This window comes from Gymnoscopelus braueri, assembly GCF_963280865.1.
Source record: "Gymnoscopelus braueri genome assembly, chromosome: 2".
Lineage (NCBI taxonomy): Eukaryota > Metazoa > Chordata > Actinopteri > Myctophiformes > Myctophidae > Gymnoscopelus > Gymnoscopelus braueri.
This window is the reverse complement of record NC_137604.1, coordinates 57,635,834-57,657,313: the sequence shown is the minus strand read 5'-3', so window position 1 is coordinate 57,657,313 and position 21,480 is coordinate 57,635,834. Positions and strand designations below refer to the sequence as shown.

General features: G+C 43.5%; 2 protein-coding genes across 2 annotated transcripts in view; both read left to right on the top strand.

The window, feature by feature from the left end:
* Positions 1-21,480, top strand: part of LOC308097771 (glutamate receptor ionotropic, NMDA 2A-like) — a gene marked incomplete at both ends in the record, with an annotated part of 203,780 nt that overhangs the window by 87,202 nt on the left and 95,098 nt on the right. Inside the window, 4 exon segments of the mRNA XM_080445794.1 lie at positions 2,835-3,001; positions 3,586-3,720; positions 13,435-13,534; positions 20,159-20,364. Of these exon segments, the coding sequence (XP_080301920.1) occupies positions 2,835-3,001; positions 3,586-3,720; positions 13,435-13,534; positions 20,159-20,364 (608 nt within the window).
* LOC308106151 (copine-3-like) lies at positions 7,238-8,836 on the top strand (the record flags this gene model as incomplete). Its single annotated transcript, XM_080457203.1, has 1 exon — positions 7,238-8,836. One exon carries the CDS (start codon positions 7,238-7,240, stop codon positions 8,834-8,836), a length of 1,599 nt encoding a protein of 532 aa, XP_080313329.1.

Sequence of the window (21,480 nt, the reverse complement as noted above, 5' to 3'; positions counted from 1 at the left end):
TTCGGTAGACTGGTGCGATACAGGGGTAAAGGTGTAACATTGTTGCATTTTTTGCAACAAACCGAACCGAACTCTCATGCATTTGGAAGCGAACCGAGACCCCTGTTTTTTTGGCCGACCAGGGTTCCAATTGTTTGGTCCGCTCCACCAGAGTTCGTATGAGCGTTCAGCACACCAGCGCCGCAAACGAACTGCACTTTCCGACAATACGCTCCAGGGTTTGTTTTAGTCGAACTATAAAGCATCCCGGTGTGAAGGCACCCTGAGTCTATAAAGCAGAGGTTTTCAACCTTTTTCTGGATCAGGGCCCACTTGACAATCTCAAAGCGTGCCTGGGTGGGCCCCCGTGCAGTTTCAGAGCATTTTAATGGTCAACTGAATGGCCGATTGTGTTACAGTCTGGAGAAATGGTGGGACTTACTTAGTATACTTTGAGTTCCTATTTATTGGTATCACAAAGAAAACCCTTTTTTCAAGGTTTTAAAGAAAAAAAAAGTGTATATATTTGTTTTACTTTTTTTATATTAACACATTCCACACCAGAGTTTAATATCATAACGTACTCACCAGTGCAAGCGTTTTTTTTTTTTTTTTTCACGTCGCCACAGACCTCGCTAAATACCTTAAGATCGCGCGTTAAACTGTTTGAAGACACACAGGGTAGCTGTGTGAGTGGCCCAGAGAAGACCGTTTCAATCTGCGATCGTCCATTTTGAAGTTGTCGCGGTTTATGTTAACACATTGACTGCTTGAATTATTTCATAATTTTTTAGCCAGTGCCAGAGTTTTTCATTGGAAAAAAAAAAGTACTCAGGAGCCGAAATACAGCATTTTTAAGTTTTAAGTTAACAAGGAAGTGGATAGGAGTCTAGATCTTCAACTAATCATATCTCCTTGGTCTTTTTTTTTTCACTTCACGTAGATCTACGCGATTGGCACGTGGCGGCTTTAAAGCGGTTCGCGTAGATCTACGTGATTGGCAGTCAATGTGTTAAACAGCGATCAGCGAGGAGAAAAAAAACTCAGAGATAATGGAGGATTAGGGGAAGATTTAGAGCGAGAGCGGGTGGGAACGAAAATCTCCGGATACGGATATTTCCGTTTCCGGGTGTGCTACAATGAAATGTGTCACTGCGAACGAGGCCTACAATGAAATGTGAACCTGCGAGAAAAAGAAAAAAGAATTACCACTTCGCGTAGATCTACGTGACTGGCACGCTGCGCAATTATTTAGGTTCGAGTAGATCTACGCGATTGACACGCAATGTGTTAATGTTTTGCCAATTGTTTGAGGGCCCACTTGCAATATCCTCGCCGCCCATCAGTTGTCCCCGGAACTACAAGTTGAGAATCACTGGTCTAGAGAGGGGCTTAAGTGGTTACTGGTGTATTGTGACTGACCACATGTCACTGGAGTGCTGCCTCCACCACACTGAGGGGTGAGACACCCTCAGTGGGGTGATAGAGTGATAGTGAACCAGACAGGTGTCTCTCACCTATAGCCTGGTAAACCACCCCGGTCACATGAATTCACATTATGTGTCCACTTTGGTGGTTTCTTGAACTTAGGTGACTGTCAACCTCAGTGTGGTGGTGGTGGTGTGTGACTCTGAATCAGACAGCTGTCTCTCACCCTTACTTTGACCAACGCATTCTCACACCCTTGATGCCATACGGGTGAACGAACGGGTAAACGCTGGCCTCAAACATTTTCTCTACGAGTGATGTTGTTATGGAGAAATCTGGATGGGGACTGAGTCAAAAGTTCGAGACAAATAAGGCAGAGACAATTCAAAGTTTCAGACGAATGAGTGTTATAATTTGATATCAAATGGAGTTACAAACTTACAATCACAGCATTTCAGCACAGATCTCAGAATGACCAGTCAGCTTAGAACTCAGAGAACACACTGCCTGACTTCGACTTAAATACATTCACTCCAAAGGAAACCCCTTTTGTTTACAGACATACCTAGCCAACACCTTTTCTCCTGCAACCCAACCATAAACTAGCATAGTAACAAAAGAAATGCAAATGGTCAGGAGCCTAGGCGTCTACAACAGGGTATACCAAATGCTAAAAGTAAGAGGAGTGTATTCACTGAGTTTTATTACATTAAACCATAGTTCCTTACAAATGTTTTACTTATATTCCAAATTACTTTGACAATGTGACAACATTGGATTTATTCCGTGTGTGTTTATTGTATGGGTTGTATGTATGGTCATATCAGGTGTACATATCTATTTCATTTATGGCTCTTTGCCCACAACAGTGATGATGATGATGGGCTGATTGATGCCTTTCAGCCTCATTACCATTGTTTACCTCTAATAGGCCAACTGCCTACTTATAGCCAACATGGGCAGCCTGCATTCAGTGTTGAGGATGGTCTGAGGACCCAAACGTCCACTCCATCCAAAGAGCCTCAACGTCCTGTTGTCAGAGTGTGAGCCTTTTCTGTTATTCGTGGACTTTCATTCTGGCCTCTCGTACCTGGCTTTAAAGGGATAGTTCACCCCCAAAATGACTTTTTTTCTGTCAATTATGGAGACTTGAATTCATGGATGTTTTTTAATTGTTGTCGCATTCCTAAGCCAATAATTTGATAGCCTCGGAAACCCGGGGGGGGGGGGGGGGGGGTGAACTATCCTTCTAATTTTAGTAATCCTCGAGTTTAGAGAGTATACTTTTCTACCTTTATTGGTTCAGCGTAAAGCACCATCCTCACCCTGTATGTGCAAACATACTGTATGAGCTACTAAAAAGAACAGTGATTGTGATGAAGAGTAACGTTCGGTGGTTTGGACTCTCTTCTTTTTCTTCCTATCAGGACGAGAAGTCTACGTTCTTCCAGTTCGGGGCGGCTCTGCAGCAGGAGGCTCTGCTGATGCTGAGCATCATGGAGGAGTACGACTGGCACATCTTCTCCATCGTCACCTCCAAGTTCCCTGGATACCAGGACTTCATCAGCACCCTGAGAGTCACTGTGGACCACAGGTGATATGGGACACACGCACACATACACACACACACACACACACACACACACACACACACACATACACACACACACACACACACACACACACAGTCACACACTCACACCGTATTTGCCCCCCCTTCCAGTCAAAGTTTGACATCTTGGGAAGTTGCACACACACACAAACACACACGCACACGCGCACACACACACACACACACACACACACACACACACACACACACACACACACACACACACACACACACACACACACACACACATGACACACATGACACATGAACACAAAGTGTGTTGTGTCGTCCACTTTTGATGGAAAGTCTGTAGATTTAGGGGACAAGTGGCACCCACAGGACCACAGGTGATATAGGACACACACACACACACACACACACACACACACACACACACACACACACACACACACACACGCGCGCACACACACACGCACCTTACACTCACACGCATGCATGCACACCCTCTCATTGTGTTCATGTCATCCACTTTTTGATGGAAACCCCTTGGAGTTGGGGGACAGGTACAGGTACCATCCATCATGTGTTGTGTTGTGGCTGTATAGCTTCGTGCGGTGGGACCTGCAGAGCGTGGTGACGCTAGACGCCATCGACGGGGACCAGAACTCTAAATCACACATTGCCCTGAAGAGGATCCAGAGTCCTGTCATCCTGCTATACGCCTCCAAGGATGAAGCTATGTGAGTATATATACCCGTATACCCGTATATATACCAGGGGCGGCCATAGCTGAGTGGTTAGTGAGCCCGCCTAGGGAGCCAGAGGCCCTGGTTGCCCCAAGTACGATTCCAGGCCAGGCCAGCAAATGTGTCGATGAAATGAAATTTGTCCCTGAGCAAGACTCTTAACCCCTAATTGCTCACAGGCCCTCATTGGAAACAAGACCGCAAGGACTTTCATGAACGGACCTGTTAAAGGAATTATCCTTATCCTTATCCCTCTCTCTGTCAGTGGTGGAAAAAGTACTCAAATGTTTTACTTAAGTAAAAGTATTAATAGTGCAATGTTAATGGTAAATGGTGCATTTATATAGCGCTTTTGTCCAAAGCACTTTACATAGATTGTGCATTACATTCACCCCTTCACATACACATTCATACACCGATGGCGGAGGAAACCATGCAAGGCACCAACCTGCTCATCGGGAGCAATTAGGGGTTCAGCGTCTTGCTCAAGGACACTTTGACACTAACTCTTGGGGAGCCCGGGATCGAACTGGGAACCGGCCGCTCTACCCCTGAGCCACTGCTGAAATAAATGTTACAGGTAAAAGTCCGGAATTAAAAATTGACTTGAGTAAAAGTACAAAAGTATTGGTGTCAAAATGTACTTAAAGTACAAGTAAAAGTAGAAAGTACTCATTATGCAGAATGTCCCATTTCACAAGTTTTCAATTGTATTAAAATCTTTTGAAAATATTTTCAAATGGCCGAAATTCATATAGGGCTGAAGTGGTTAATGTATGTTTTGTAATAATAATCAAAGTGTTATAGAACAATATTTGCCTCTGAGATGTAGTGGAGTAGAAGTAAAAGTACTGAAAATTGGAAATACTCAAGTAAAGTACAAATACCTCAAAATTGTACTTAAGTAGAGCACAAGAAAATGTACTTAGTTACTTTCCACCACTGCTCTCTCTCTCTCCACGTCTCTCTCTCTGTCCCTGCGTGTGTCTGTCTCGAGACTCAATAATTCATATAGCCTTTTCAATGAAACATTGGATGACATTTTGTCTAGACAAAACAAAACAATGCAATACAAATGCACTTCACAGACTCCAAGATGTGATTTGTTACATCTCATACAGTATATACACAAGTACACAAGAGTAGGAATAGCCATGTTTGTACATTAACCCATTAAAGCCGGGAACCCATCTGTGTAACCCATTATTTTATACTTTGGCTATTCAAAAATAGCAGATATACTGTACAAGCTCATAGCAGTGCCGCACTATGAGCTTGTATATCTGCTATTTTTGAAAAATCGTGAAAATGTGTGCAAATCTTTGAATATATATATTTTTAGAGCAAACATTTTTACTCTAATCTTTTGAGTTACAAATGCTCGCTTTAAAATATATTAGTAGAGCTGTTTAACTCCTGTTTTTGAGCAAATCGTGCACTTTTTGAAAGAAGCGTGAATTTGTTTTGTATTATTCCCATTGGCACACAACAGTTCCACTATATTGCAGTACCCACTGTCAAAGCTTAAATATACTTATTACTATGTAATTTGACCTTGAACTTGATTTAATGTATGTTCTTGGGTTCTGGCAATCTCCAACATATCATCAAATGAATGGGCAACCCCAACTTAGTTGGAAAGAACGCCTTAAATCTATTTTTTGAAGTATTTAGACATTTAGACACAGTAGACTAGATTTGACCTCTCAGAGGTCAAATCTAACTTCCCTCCCCGTCTGAAAATGTATATTATGGTATTTACTAACTATGCTGAAAGTTTCAGCCTTCTTTCAAAAAGTGCACGATTTTTTGTGCCAAACAGCTCTACTATATACAGTATATCAAACTAAAGATTTTCACACATTTTTTTCACGTTTCTTTCTTTTTTTTTGCAGATCTACAAGCTCATAGCGCGGCACTCGGTGCCACGCTATGAGCTTGTAGATCTGCTATTTTTTAATAGCCAAAGAAATCTTAAAATTACACTTGCTTTTCCTGGTCTTAATGGGTTAATCATAACAGTCCAAGAGGTGCACGCACATCCACACAAGTAGGACTATTTTGACGGGGTGGTGGATTAGAATAGATAACACTGTAGAGAAGGAGAAGGTCTGCACACCGTCCTTAATGCTCCCAAAAATATGTATTTATCGAAGCGGTAAAAACGCTTACCGCTTTAATAAATAAATATTCTTGGGAGCATTATGACGGTGTGCGGACCTTGTCCTTCTCTACATTAATCATAGCACACTTTGAGGTGCTTTAAGCCTTACCACCATAACACATTATCGTTGCTTCCGGGCAGAAACCTCTTATCTGTATATCTTAATTTTTAATGTTTTTTTTCATGTCAAAAATAGCAGATCTACAAGCTCAAAACATTGCGATGCTTTTTGAGCGCTGCTATTTTTTTATCCTGAAAAACTACAGTTTTGGACTTGATTTCCACCCAACAGCAACGATATACAACATCATGAAGCTGGCTGCTCCTGACTGAGCAGCCAGTTTTAATGGAAAGTCTGTGGAATGGAGCGTCGTCACGATTTTGTTTAGCGTCGCGTTGCTCAAAAGCAAAAAGGCGTGGCGTCAAAGCTGAAAAAACGTCAACTTTGAAGCTAGTGCACTAGTGTCCAGCCAATCATCGCCCTCCTCTTCCTCTGATTTCTCACCGACACACTCCAGGGACAGAAAAGGTTTCTCACTGTCCATCAGAGAACGGATCGCACTGCATTAAAAGACCTGAGGCGATTCTTTTTTTTTCTTTCTAAATCCTAACAGTTTTATGAAAAAATATAATAATCAAGATTTTTCAAAAATAGCAGATCTACAAGCTCATAGCGCGGCACTCGGTGCCATGCTATGAGCTTGTATATCTGCTATTTTTGAATAGCCAAAGAAATCTAAAGTGACACAGATGCGTTCCAGGTCTTAATGGGTTAAAACCCATATATACTGCACTGTGTCACTCAATACTGGTCAGAACCGTCACACCAACTGCTCTCTGCCCAGACAGCAGTGCTGATGGTGGGTGGGCAGAGAGAAGTACAGACGGACTCGTTGCTGGTCACTCGCAGCTTGTTTGTAGACAATCTGTACAGTCTAGCCGATAAATAGGTCATGTAGTTAATCAATATTGATTTGTTTCCCCATCTACAGCTTGTAGTTTACAATCTTTCATTTCAAAATGCACTACAGTTCTTTACATACAGTCAGTGTGTTCAGCTCAACAAGCAGACACACACAGTGACAACTGTCACTCATGAGCTTGGACACGCCCAGGTCTGAGTAGAACGGCGCCTGTCTAGTAACTATAACTCGTACTAGAGACTGAAGGAACTCCATATTCGGGGATGGCTGACATCATAGTGATATCATAATGATATCATAGTTGATGATACAAGCCTTGAGGCTGCTTGTATAAAGAACTGGACCACTTTACACTACCAATTTTCAACCAGTCTGCGTAGCTTTTTATCTGTTTTCCTTACTTTTTTCTTTGGATCGGACGAACATGGCTTCTGCTGAGTGTTCCACCAAGGTGGAGCTGACAGTCACCTGTGACAATCTGTTGGACAGAGATATTTGCTCAAAGTCTGACCCTCTGTGTGTCCTGCTGACCAGCAGCGCACAGTCTCAGTGGTGTGAGCTGGGCCGCACGGAGAAGGTACACAACTCCCTCAATCCCAGGTTTGCCCGAAAGTTTGTCATCGACTACCACTTTGAGATGGTCCAGAAACTGAAGTTTGGGATCTATGACATCGACAACAAGACCGTGAACCTGAGCGACCACGACTTCCTGGGAGAGCTGGAGTGTACTCTGGGCCAGGTGGTGTCCAGTAGGAAATATACCCGGCCGCTGGCCCTGAAGAGCAAGAAGCCTGCTGGAAAAGGGACCATCAGTATCACTGCTGAGGAAATAAAAGACAACAGTTTGGTAAATTTTGAGGTCGAAGCCAGGAAGCTTGACAACAAGGATTTCTTTGGCAAGTCCGACCCGTACCTGGAGTTCTACAAGCAGACAGAGACCGGCTGGCAGCTGGCCTACCGGACAGAGGTGGTGAAGAACAACCTGAATCCAGCATGGAAACCCTTCGCCGTGCCGCTGCAGTCTCTCTGCGGAGGAGACGTCGAGAAGCCACTGAAGGTGGAGTGTTACGACTACGACAACGACGGCTCGCACGACCTCATCGGAAACTTTGAGACCTCACTGGCACACCTTCTGAAAGCTTCCAGAACCTCTCCGGCGGAGTTTGAATGCATCAACGGTGCAAAGAAACAGAAGAAGAAGGGATATAAGAACTCTGGCGTCGTTAGCGTGAAGCTTTGCCAGGTGGTGAAGGAGTATACTTTCCTGGATTACATCATGGGAGGCTGTCAGCTTAACTTCACCGTGGCGGTTGATTTCACAGGCTCCAACGGGGACCCCCGGTCCCCCCAGTCTCTCCACTACATCAGCCCGCAGGGTGTCAACGAGTACCTATCTGCCATCTGGTCCGTGGGCAACGTCATCCAGGACTATGACAGTGACAAGATGTTCCCAGCCTTCGGCTTCGGAGCCCAGGTTCCTCCATCGTGGCAGGTTTCCCACGAGTTCCCCTTGAATTTCAACCCGTCAAACCCATTCTGTGCGGGTATAGAAGGGGTGGTGGAAGCCTACAGGTCGTGTTTGCCTCAGGTGAAGCTCTACGGTCCGACCAACTTCTCCCCCGTCATCAACCACGTGGCCGGCTTCGCCAAACAGGCTCTCCAGCAGACCGCCGCGTCGCAGTACTTTGTCCTGCTCATCATCACGGACGGAGTGATCACAGACATGGACATGACACGCAGCGCCATCGTCAACGCCTCGCGGCTGCCCATGTCCGTCATCATCGTTGGGGTGGGAGGGGCCGACTTCGGCGCCATGGAGTTCCTGGACGGAGACGACGGTCGCCTGCGCTCTCAGACCGGCGAGACCGCCATGAGAGACATCGTCCAGTTTGTGCCCTTCAGACAGTTCCAGAACGCTCCTAGCCAGGCTCTGGCCCAGAGTGTACTGGCCGAGTTACCTCAACAAGTGGCCTCCTTCTTCAGTTTATTCAAACTGAAGCCGCCCCATGATCCCAACCCTTAATAGGGGACAAGCGTTGACTTCACAATGTATTGGCAGAACGTCCCAGACCGGTTGGTGGCGTTTCCAATTTCATGAACTAACCTCCACCCAACAACAACATCAGCCTGTCTACAAACCCTGCCGCCACCAACAACCCTAGTAGGACCCATAGCACCATGGCAAAGAACTAACAGTCACCCAACAACACAAACCAAACCCAAACTTCAAGTACAAGGAAGCTTCTGCTGTTCTTTTGTGTCGCCCCATACTCTTTTTTTTTCTTGCAACACAGTTCTTATATTCCATGATGTAAAGTAAAGTGATTTCTTTATAATGAAAAACAACAACATATTGCCTGGGGAAGATGTTGTCTACATCGTCTAAGAAATGTCTGCACTTTAGTACTGTTTGTTGTAACACCCCCCACACACACTCACTCACACTTGAGAGAGACAGGTTGTTCTCCGACACCATTGTGTGTGGGCGGCAGTGGCTCAGGAGGTACATGTAGAAGGTTCCCAGTTCGTACCAGAAGGTACTATAAGTAGGTGAATTGTTAGAAAGCCTGCCTGGGAAGCCAGTCCGGTGCCAATTGCCAATGTAATCCTAGGCGCTACTCTCCCTCTGCCAGCCTGGGGAGAGCCCAGAACTGAGCTCATGCCGCCGCTTCTTATCACCTAAGAGAGTTTTCCCGGTTGGACGTAACGCGTGGAAGGAACACGTTATTCCAACCAGTTCCTGTCCCCTCCATCAGGCGCCCCGGCTGACCAGGGAAGGCAGTATAGAGACCAGGATTACTGCATGTTTTTTGTGAGGGTACCTACCCTAGGGGGAAAAAAGCAAACAGTGTTAAAAGAGTTTCAGTTGTTAGATAATTTAAAGAACTAGCCAACACCAACTCGGGACTCCTGGATCACGGCCCTGATGTTGGATAGGAGGGAATGGACCTCCTGAACAACATCACAGTCTTGAGCTCTGCAGTGTTGCTAGCTCAGCTGTCACACCGACCACAGTGTCTATGTAGGTGGTGGAGCGCCTCTTTCCCCCCTAGCTGTACTTTGGGTTGGCTCCCACAGTGTCAGTTTGCTCACCACCAGTTCAGGGTGCCTGACACAGTGCCCAGCCAGCTAGCCTGATCCCTCTCTCTCTACAGCGAGTGGTGCGATCGGCAGAGCGCATAATGGGAGGCGAGCTCCCCGTGCTCCAGGAACTGTACAAAAAGTGGTGCATATAGTCAAAGCCCAGCGCATCATCAAGGACAAGCACCACCCCAGCCACAAACTGTTCAAACCCCTAGAACGACCGCTGCCGGGCAAGGAGGCCTACCACAGTATCGAGATTAACTCATTCACTGCCAGGAATGTATTAAAGGGATTGTAGGCTTCAGAGATTTAAAAAAAGAAAAACTGTTGACAAACATCGCCCCCCCCCCCCCCCCCCCTCCTCATCAGCAGTTCGTTTCCCCGACCACCAGGGGGTGACGCAGGGGGGACTTCTAAACGGGCCATGCCGAAAATAGGTTGCTTTATTCAGATACAATGCGTGTCACTGCACGCCCGGTCCGCCCCTGCCGGTTCTCTGAATTTGTATTTTTAAATAGGCTCTGTCATGATAAATTTACCACATATATGAAGTTAAACAACTAAATTCTATCCAAACGATATCTTAAAAGTAAATTCCGTGCCTCAAAAAATAAGTTTGAGAGCGTTTTAAAACCGAAAGTAAAACGTTTAACTGCCCACAGAAAACAATGGCGGCTCGTTCCATTTTTGTCGGCTGCACTCGGTTCCATTCGGTTTCACGCAGAACAGTTCACACGGACACGGATGTGCACGGACGCGCACATGCGTGCGTTCATTTACGTCCCCTACAAACATAAACTGTAGGGAAAATACGGATTTCAGAAAGAGGACTGTGTTTCAATGCAGGAAAACACCCCAGCATCATTATACAGTGGCTGATAGAGGGGAAAAAATGCAATATATATATATATATATATATATAAATATTTTTTAAATTTAGGCTTAATGTTGCCTAGAATCCCTTTAATTAATTCATCCGTCTTCGGTCCCCTTGCCAGCGAAAACGGCAATTGTACTGTACCTTTTGAAAAATCATGGAATATTCTCCGTGACCGCCGTCCTCGCGGAGATCGGCTCATGACACGCACGTTGGGTCCGGTAGTATAGGAAAAAAATTGGCCGGTCGCGATCCTCCATTCCAGAGCTATGGCCGTTTGAATGTGGCTTGTTTTTGGAAAAACAAGCAGAAAACACAAATCGAGCAGAAAACACAAATCGTCAAATCGTCAGTCATCATAAGTCATCCTTGACAGTGAAGGAGTTAATGCTTCATAACCATATGGGTAAAATACCCCATACTCTTTTTTTTTCTTGCAACACAGTTGTTATATTCCATGATATAAAGAAATAAATGAAAAACAACAAAAATATAGCCTGGGGGAAGATGTTGTCTACATTGTCTGAGAAATGTCTGCACTTTAGTACCGTTTGTTGTAGCACAACCCCCTCCCCCCACACACACACACACACACACACACACACACACACACACACACACACACACACACACACACACACACACACACACACACACACACACACTTGAGAGAGACAAGTGTTTTGACACCGTTGTGTGTGGGCGGCAGTGGCTCAGGAGGTACATGTAGAAGGTTCCCAGTTTGAAATACTTCTCATCAAAATATATATAGTACAACAATACATGGCAAATTGAGGTACACTGTTTCAAAGTAAAATATCATAAAAATATTTATAAACAAGCGGTACCATAATAATGCGTGATATTTGGACAAAATGTGTAGGAGACTAGGAGTAATATATAGTGTTTTTCGGCCTCCTGGTGCCGCTATAATAGGACAATTTCTGCCTCTGCCTTTCACGGCAATCGGACGCTGCGTTCATGATGGGATATGAGAAATCGGACAGATCCATCTTGATCACATGACTATAGAGATAATGTATACCGATGTGCGTGATGTTTGGACAAAATCTGTAGGAGTAATATCAAAACATTTGTTTTGCAAAATTCGGCCTCCTGGTGGCGCTATAACAGGACAATGTGAAAAATGTGGGCAACTGGTTCTGCTCTGACCTCCAGGGAGTGTGCTTGGACAGTTTCACGTTGATCGGTCAAACGAACGGTGCCGGAGATTAGCTGTTAACAGACGGACGGACGGACACACGGACGGACGGACGGACGGACGGACGGACAGATGGACAGGGGGCAAAACATAGTCTCGGCCACACCTTGGGCCTGGCAGAGACAATAATACTGTCTGGTTCAAGAAAAAGGAAACAGTAGGGGACACAGATAAGTTATGATGAGGAAATTTAAGGTGCCCTCATAACTGCCTCAGGATATGTGCAGTTATGGAAAACGAGTAGTTCTGGTCTTAATACTTCCTATTTCTAACCTCTTTCCTGAAGAAAGTGGGACAAAATAAAGTGCATTGGCTTGGATTTGAGGGATCCCTGGTTATTTTCAGCCCCATCCTTTTAGAATGTGAATGTTATAAATATCGCAGATACTAGGCAAATCTTGACCAATATGATTCGTCATGCTGCTTTCACTAGCTTATTAGTCTGTCTATCTGTGTCTCGTCTCCGTCTCTCTCTCTCTCTCTCTCTCTCTCTCTCTCTCTCTCTCTCTCTCTCTCTCTCTCTCTCTCTCTCTCTCTCTCTCTCTCTCTCTCGCAGCTTTTCAGCATTTCACAGTTGTTCCTCTAGGACATGGGTCTTCTGTGACCCGTAGCGGGTCCTCAGAGTCACTACAGGGGGGCAGCCAAATCTTTGATAGAAACCTTTTTTTATATATTAACCACTAGCATCCCTAGCATCCCTATTCTGCATGGGGGGGACATTCACCGAAAATAGCCGATCTACAAACTCACAACTTGTAGATCTGTGTGCTTGTAGATCTGCTATTTTCGGCAAACAAATTTGGTGGAGAGGGGGAAAAAGAGAAGACCAATTACAGAGCCAAAGTTCAAGTTTACTAAGTATTAAAGGGATAATAACTTTTTTTCTATCGATTAGTCACCCCATAGAGACTTGAATTCATGGATATTGTTTTGTTTTTGGCGCATTCCTAAGCCAACAATTTGATGACCAGTGACCGGTAGGCAGCGGCTCCGGTAGGAGACACAAAGGAGACTCTTAGTGTCTCCCACCGGAACTCATGCCGCTTATCAAATTATTCGCTTAGGAATGTGACAAAAACTAAAAAATATCCATGAATTCAAGTGTCCATAGTGTGACTAATTGATAGAAAAAAGGTCATTTTGGGGGTGAACTATCCCTTTTAAGGTTTAAGTGGTTAAATGTCTGCAAATACACATAATAAAAACATTATTAATTGACACAACACTAATGATAATGCTAACGTCAAACAAGTCTACAAAGCCATCTATGAAATCAGTGAAAATGTTTGATCTGCAACACAATTTAATACAATATGTAGTGGGGGGGGGGGGTTCCTGCTTCATCTCTCTCTCTCTCTCAGTTAAGGGGTCCTTGGCCTGAAAAACCTTGAAGACCCCTGCTCTAGTAGTAAATTCCTTTTCCTCTGCTGTGTGACAGGTACATACTGGAGGAGGCGCGTTCCTTAGGCCTGACGGGAGCCAGTTACATCTGGATCGTCTCCAGTCTGACCACCGGAAACCCAGACTTTACCCCAGAGGTGAGGAGGCCTGCAGAGCTTATGAGCACTTGACCTTAATTTTAATGACCAATGATCAATCACTAACATGAGAACTAACATAGACATAGACTAACATAACATTTGAATTCCCTATTCATCTGGATGAATCTTGATACGGATGGTTTTAAAGAACAAATACCATGACTTTTCTTTCTTTTTTTTTACAAAAAAATGCTAGATGACTGTCTCCCAGTCAAATTTGGTGACAAATGTTTAAAATATGCATGTCATACTATCATCGCAATCTTAGTGTTTTGCCATTTATTTGGGGGCCCACCGGTTGAGATTGGCCGCTTTCGTGCATGGATAGGCTGCTGTGTTGGGCGTTATCTTCACCGTTCCGTGGGGATCATGCAAAGTCGTGTCTTTAGATTAGCCTCCTCCAATATTCTGTGGCTCGCTACCGGTATCCGCTCTCTTGCTGAGGAGGCCCATACAGACAGACTGCAGCGACTTCTTTAGCCCGTCTTGGAGTCGCAGACAAAATGTCCCGTGTCATGGGAACAATCCTAAGGGCTTACACGTTTTTTTTTTCTCTAAATCCTGTCTCATCCAATATGACAGGGTCCAAGTTTGCCAGTATGCAGCGAGCGGCTCTGAAAAAGGTTCTTGGCAGACAGTGTCCGAAAAGTTTGGTCTGATTGAATCGTGGTTCTGATTGAATCGTGGTGGTAGTTTGGCTCCACTTATACGAGCCAATTCCCAGTGCTTGACGAATGTGAACATTTCCCCAAAAAAATTGCGTCACAGACAGTTTGCACGGATGTGGGTAAACATGGAGCAGCAGAGGGTGCGTCTGTTTACTGGGCTCCCAGGCAACTGATGGACCATCTGGGCAGAGTTTGCACTTGATTTAAAAACAAGGTCTGGTAAAAAAAATTAAGGGGGTAAACTTGCAACAGATCTGTTTCTGATCAGAGGCATTTTGGCAGTGGTGGAAAAAGTACTCACACAGAAATATCAATACGGCAATGTAGAAATACTCTGTTACAACTAAAGTCCGGAATTAAAAATGTACTTGAGTGAAAGTACAAAAGTATTGGTATCAAAAGTAGAAAGTACTCATTATGCAGAATGTCCCATTTCACAAGTTTTCAAATGTATAAATTAATTTATACATCATTTGAAAATAGAAGATCTACAAGCTCACAATGCGTTGCATTGTGAGCTTCTAGATCAGCTATTTTCAAATGGCCGAAATGTATATAGGACTGAAGTGGGTAATGTATGTTTTTTTATAATAATCAAAATCTGCAAAGTAACTAGTAACTATAAAGTTTTCGAATAATTGTAGTGGAGTAAAAGTATAATATTTGCCTCTGAGATGTAGTGGAGTTAGTAGAAGTAAAAGTACAGAAAATTGCAAATACTCCAGTAAAGTAAAAAATGCCTCAAAATTGTACTTAAGTACAATACTTGAGTAAATGTTCTTAGTTACTTTACACCACTGCGTTTTGGTTTGTTTTACCACCAGCTGCACACCCCTGTGCAGCTGGTGGTAAAACTGAAATGAAGGGAGACTTGTGGTAACGCAAAACAAATAATGTCTGTGGGTCCTCATACTTAATGAACATAATTATACATTACAGCCAGGTTGATATCAAGTCAAGAATTACACTTTTGTAAAAATGTAATTATATTAAACATGGCAGACGGGCGTGAGCAAGGCTTTTATTTATCCTCGTTGTCTGTCTTTCTACACAGTAGCTTATGTGAAATTCAGCATGAACCCTGAAAGAAACAGGATTTTTTTTTTGCTTTTTTTTTTGTACAGATCTAGACCCTGTTGTCTCATCCCACAGTTATATTTAGCATGCACAAGCCTGCATTATTTAAACCCCCCCAGACAAACTTTGTTTACATTATTACCACGCACACAGACACTTGGCCAAATAACGTACTGCACTGCAGTGTTATCTGAATAAAATACATTTTGTTCCTGTGGAGAAAAAAAAATGAATCAAAGCATAAGGTGTAATCACATGTCCTTAAAATGTATTGCATATGTTTATTGTGGTTGAGCGTAAACCATCTACCATCTGTTTGTTTCCTCTTCCCTTGTCTGTATAACGTGTCTGCTATCCATCGTTGATGGCCTCCAGACAAGCCATAGTCGCAAAACAACAGTGATGGAAAGTAACTAAGTACATTTACTCAAGTGCTGTACTTGAGTACACTTTTCAGGATTTTTTACATTCCCTGAGTGTTTAAAATGTTCAGTACTTTTACTTCTACTCCACTACATCTCAGAGGCAAATATTGTACTTTTACTCCACTACAATCATTTGAAAACTTTAGTTACTAATTACTTAGAGTTTGATTATTATTAACATAACATACATTAAGCACTTCAGCCCTATATACATTTGGGCCATTTGAAAATAGCCGATCTACAAGCTCACAATGCGTCGCGATGCGACACATTGTGAGCTTGTAGATCTGCTATTTTCAAAAGATTTTTATACATTTGAAAACTTGTGAAATGGGACATTCTGCATAATGAGTACTTTCTGCTTTTGATACTTTAAGTATATTTTGATACCAATACTTTTGTGCTTTTACTCAAGTAGGTTTTGAATTCCGGACTTTTATTTGTAAACAGGGTATTTCTACATTGCAGTATTGATACGTTTACTTAAGTAAAGAAATTCAGTACTTTTTCCACCACTGCAAAACAAACAAGCAAACAAACAAACAGATTCTCCAGTTTTATACCAAATTCAAATGTAACGCAAACTCGGGGCTGTGTGGACAGACAGCCTAGCCTGGTAAACCCCCTCCCTCCGGAAATCTCATTTGCATTTGATTTCAGGGAGGTCTGGGATTGCGCAGGGAGTAGAGATGGCCGAACATTGCGTGTCCGAACCAATCAGCGGCTGCTAGGGGCGGGATCATCCAATCACCTGCCTAGTAGCTTGAAAAAAAGAAAAACTGTCTGTCATCGATTCTGTGACCGGAGTCTCAGATGGGAAGTAGGCTGTGAAACAAATGTGTATCGCAAGCTTCTTCCATTTGAAGGTGTCAGGTTACAGACAGCCTAGCATGCCATGTAGACATGGATTTTTTAGATTAATCCCTATGACGTTACCCGAGGCGAGCCGAAAGCCCCTAAAATTCTATTTTGAACAAAAATGTCAGCCTCTTCTCTGACCATAGCCTCGGGGGCTGCAGCTGAGAAGCGGATGGCCGATTCACTCGACTGCTCACACCGCCAGTGAAACAATCCGCCTCGGACCCAATCAGAAATGTTGTCTGGAAACAGAGACGGCTCCAGGGGGGGCTAGGTGAAGGCTTAGCCCCCTTTAAGCCCCTCGTCTCCACAAACCCAATTGTTATGAAAAATATTTATGGAATAAATAAATTAAATATATCTCTGCCGTCGGGCAGAAATCAGCTACTTCCAAAATGTTCATTTTTCAGGAAATGAAAAATAGAGTTAGGAGGTTTTGTTCATCATTGATAAGAACAGCTGAATGGACCTCCAAGCTCACAATGAGGTTGGAGGTCAAAAGGGGGTGGAGCCTGGAGTCAGCAAAACCAGCTAACTTTAGTGGAGTTAGCTGGTTTAGCAGACAGTTTGAGGATCCAATGGAGTTTGCTGGTTTCTGCCAGACAGCGACGATTATATAAATACTGTATGTGAAAGACAATTGACTGACTTTTATGTAAACCATACTATAAAATCATACTTTTTTATATATTTTTTGACAAGGATCATTGAATCTCGTTTGTCGTATTAGTATTATTCATTATTGTTTGCTGCCGAAATTCATTAGCCCCTGCTCTAAAAAGGCCAGCCCCATAGCCCCCCCAGTCACAATTCTCTAAGGCAACGTATAAGGCAACGCGGCATCAACTTGTTGGTGTTGCGCTGATGTTTGTTTGCTGCCGACTTCTGTTATTATAGGAGGACCGACGTTGGCCTTAAGGCCTGCCATGTTGGTCTCAGCCGGTTGTGGAGAAATGATAGAAATGTTTTCTCCTGTATTACGAGACCCTGTTGCTAAACGTTACTTAAGTATCTTCAATACTTTGACTCAAGTACTGGGGAGTAGTAGCGTACTTTGTCCTACGGCTGGGTTGTGGAAAAATTGATAGAAAAGTTATCTCCTGTATATCTCGACACCCTGTCTGTCGCTAAACTGCCTGCCTGGACTTTTCAGAGCGTATCGAAGGATGTCGCTTGATGTGACTGGATGACATAGTAGTTTAGTCTGCATTCTTCTTCCCACAAAAAAAACAATCGGACACCTCCTGCCAAAACCTGCCGGAAGATTCCAGAAGCTGCCAGATAGAAGCGTCCTCCTCCTGCGCCTCCTCGCCATCACTGTCCAACTCTCTAGCTTTCCTACTTGTGTTTTATATGTTCAAAAACCTTCACCATACCAAGTGGTGGAAAGTACATCTCATTGCTGTCGGTGTGGAAGTCCAAAACTGTTACTTTTCAGGATTCAAATAAAAATAACAACACAAGTAGCAGATCAACAAGCTTGTGGATCTGCTACTTTAGGTGCTTTTTGTGTGACATTGTAGTATGATCAAGTAGGGCGTTAATTTACGAAAAAACACAAACAAGTAGAAACAAAGTTAGAATATGGAGATTAGAGGTTTCTGCTCCGACAGCAACGATTTACTCACTGTCATGCATTAGGGAATATAAGACAAAAAGAGGGAGTCCACACAAAGTCAAACGTTTTAAATTATATTTTTTTATCTGAATTAATTAAATCATATTAATAATCAAAAGCAATCAAGTATGAGATGTGAGCAAGTCAGTAATCAGTCATGTCTGCAGTGTATGGATGTGTGGAATGGGCTGTGTGGGTGTTGTATCAAAGGTGTGTAAAGGGAACTGAAACAAAAGGGTTAGGCCCCACAGGCCAGGTGGCAACCCTCAGCAGAGATCCTGCTTCCAGGGAGGAGAGAGAGAGAGTTAGAGGCTGGTAAGAGAGGCCTCTGTCCACCTGTTTCCGCGGAAACTGACGCCCACTCTCCGCCGGAAACTTGTGGATATGTCAGCTTGGACTTTTGCTTGTAACAGAATATTTCTACATTGCAGTATTGTTACTTTTACTCAAGTAAAAAATGTGAGTACTTTTTCCACAACTGATAAACACATGCATATTTCTCTGGATGAAGTCCCCTTGCTTGATGAAAGGTCTCGTTGACAGCTCAGCGCAGAATGAACTCCCTGGACGGCTGAGACTATACATGTCCAATAAATATATCCACAACTAATTAGATCTCATTTCAACCACTATACAAAGAAGACCCAGCTGACCCAGCTGACCCAGCTGAACCAGCGGACACTTTCAAAAGGACTGGCCGCAAATAAGGCTTCTTAGGCGGGGTACCGTGGTCTGACGGGCCGGTCATCTGCGGCCGGGTTAACAGCGGCTAGCCGGCTACACAAACGTCCGAAAGTTCGATGCACAAATCAGCCACAGATTTGAAGTTAATTAACAACATTCAAGCCTAAAATAAATCGTAAAATTACATTCTGTGGCAAAACAAAAAAAGAATTCGGACATTTCTTACCGCGGTCCGTGTCCGCCATATTGGTCCTGTTTTTCAAGCGCTGGCGGTCCGTTGCGGTGTTGCATTCTGGGCAATATGCTGTGAAAAGTCCACACGAGTCAGCTCTGATGGATCCTCGGTAAAGTGGGCGGATCAAGTTCACATACGGGTATTTGATCTGTACTTGGTCAGATGCGAACTTGAGGATTGGAACAGTACTTGGGCAGTGACTGATGACGTATCACGAGTTCACGAGGACGGGAGTACAGACAAGAACGGGTATTGAGAAACGGCCATACTCTCCCAAACCACCCCACCCAGCTGTACTTAGTTGGTCTAACGGCCTGCTCCACTCCGCCCTACTCACTCAGGCTGCAGGCTAGCCAACAGTGAAGGCAGAGGGGGCAGGGGCGTCACATCACGTACTGTGTTGATTGATTTTCCCCGTGCGAGATCAAGGTCATAACTCAAGTGCAGTTTTGAGTTACATTTACTTTACATGAGTATTAAAAAATTATAATAATGATAATACTTGAAACTTCTACTCCACTACATCTCAGAGGTTAAGTAAAAAAGTACAATATTATTGTAAGCTTTTTTTACTCAACTACAGCATTTTAGAAATGACTTGTTTTGCAGTGGTGAAAAGTAATTAAGTAACACTTAATCAAGTTATGTACTTAAGTAAATTTGTTTGTTACATTTACTACTCTTTTTTTATAGGCTACCTTAAATGTCTCCAATACATCTCAGAGGCAAACGTTGTACTCTTTTACTCAACTGCAATCATTTGAAAACTTAAGTTACTAGTTGTAATTACTTGTTACACTGTTATTATTATTATTATTATTATTATTATTATTATTACATTTACCACAGTTTTTTGTGCTGTAAGCTTGTACATAAAAAATAATTGGATAATTTTGCATTTTAACATATTTTTTTTCTTCTGGGGGTCCAGCTGGCACAAACTCTTTTCAGATGGGGGTCCGAGGCCAAAATACACATCAATTTGGGGGTCCTTAACTTGAAAAAAAAGTTTGATAAGCACTGCACTTTAAGTAATAAAGTACTTCCTCCATGCAGATGTTCCCTCTGGGTATGATCTCGGTGTCGTATGACGAGTGGGAGTACCCGCTGGACACGCGGGTTCGAGACGGCGTGGGCATCATCGTGTCGGGAGCCACCGCCATGCTGAAAGAGAAGGGGGAGTTGCCAGAGGCCCAGGGCAGCTGCTACAGCCAACCGGGAGACAGGAGCCCGGGGAAGCTCCCGCCCAGTGCCCTGCGCAGGTCAGACATACGTGACTGTATATGTTGTGTGTGTGTGTGTGCGTGTGTGTGTGTGTGTGTGTGCGTGTGCGTGCGCATGCGTTTGTGTGCGCGTGACTCGTTTGGCCGCTGAGCTGTATACTCCACGTGTGTTGTTGTGTGTGCGTTGTACAGTGTCACACCAAAGCATCACATAACTGTGTAGTGGTGATCATCAGTAAACGAAGTACATTTACTTGAGTACCGCACTTAAATACATTTTTGAGTGCTTAATTGTTCACCCATGCATAACGGTACGTTCAAGACAAGACAATGCGGCTATAGTTTCACAAGGACATTTCCGACCTCTAGAACATGTGGTTCCCAAATGATCCAGATGATTAGCTTAATGTGCAATTGTTTGCATTGTTTTCTCACTCAACAGTAAACAAACCAACATGTATATGTGTACATAGGGTATCTGCACATTTCTAAAGTTACAATTTAATGACTTTTAAGACCTTTTTAATACAAAATTGGCCATATTGTCAAATATTACGTAACAAAGAGGCAAAGATTGTGAAAATGGCCGATCTACAAGCTCACAACGCCTCAAACTAGTTTGGTTATTTTCACAATATTTATCTGTGGAACCGAGTCAAACTAAATGTAATGCCGACAATTGCAAGTGCTTGTTAGGGTGGGGGGTCCCCAGTTCAAATATGATTATTTTGGAGGGTCACGACATGAAAAGTTTAGGAACCCTTGACGAAGATGCTTATCAAAACATTTTGGCTTTGTTCAGAGTCAGACTGGCTGCCAAAATCCAGCCCAAATGTGATTTGTGGCCTGTATCCAAATTGGAGTCCAATTGTTTTTTTGGAGTCTGAATGGCAAATAAAAACACACACATGGATCGGAATCACATTCCTTGGCCTCAGAATGCATAACACTGACTCCAATCTGGATAGGAAATCAGATTTGGGCTGGAATTTGGGCTTTCGGTCTGAACAGGGATAATAATTACATTCCTACCATTAAACTACAGATGAAAGGGACTACAGATGAACATTTGCCTCTGGCTAACTCTGGCTCATTTACATGGATGTGAAAACCGACATGTTGATTAAGGTGCACTGTCCCTGGTAAATAAACAAA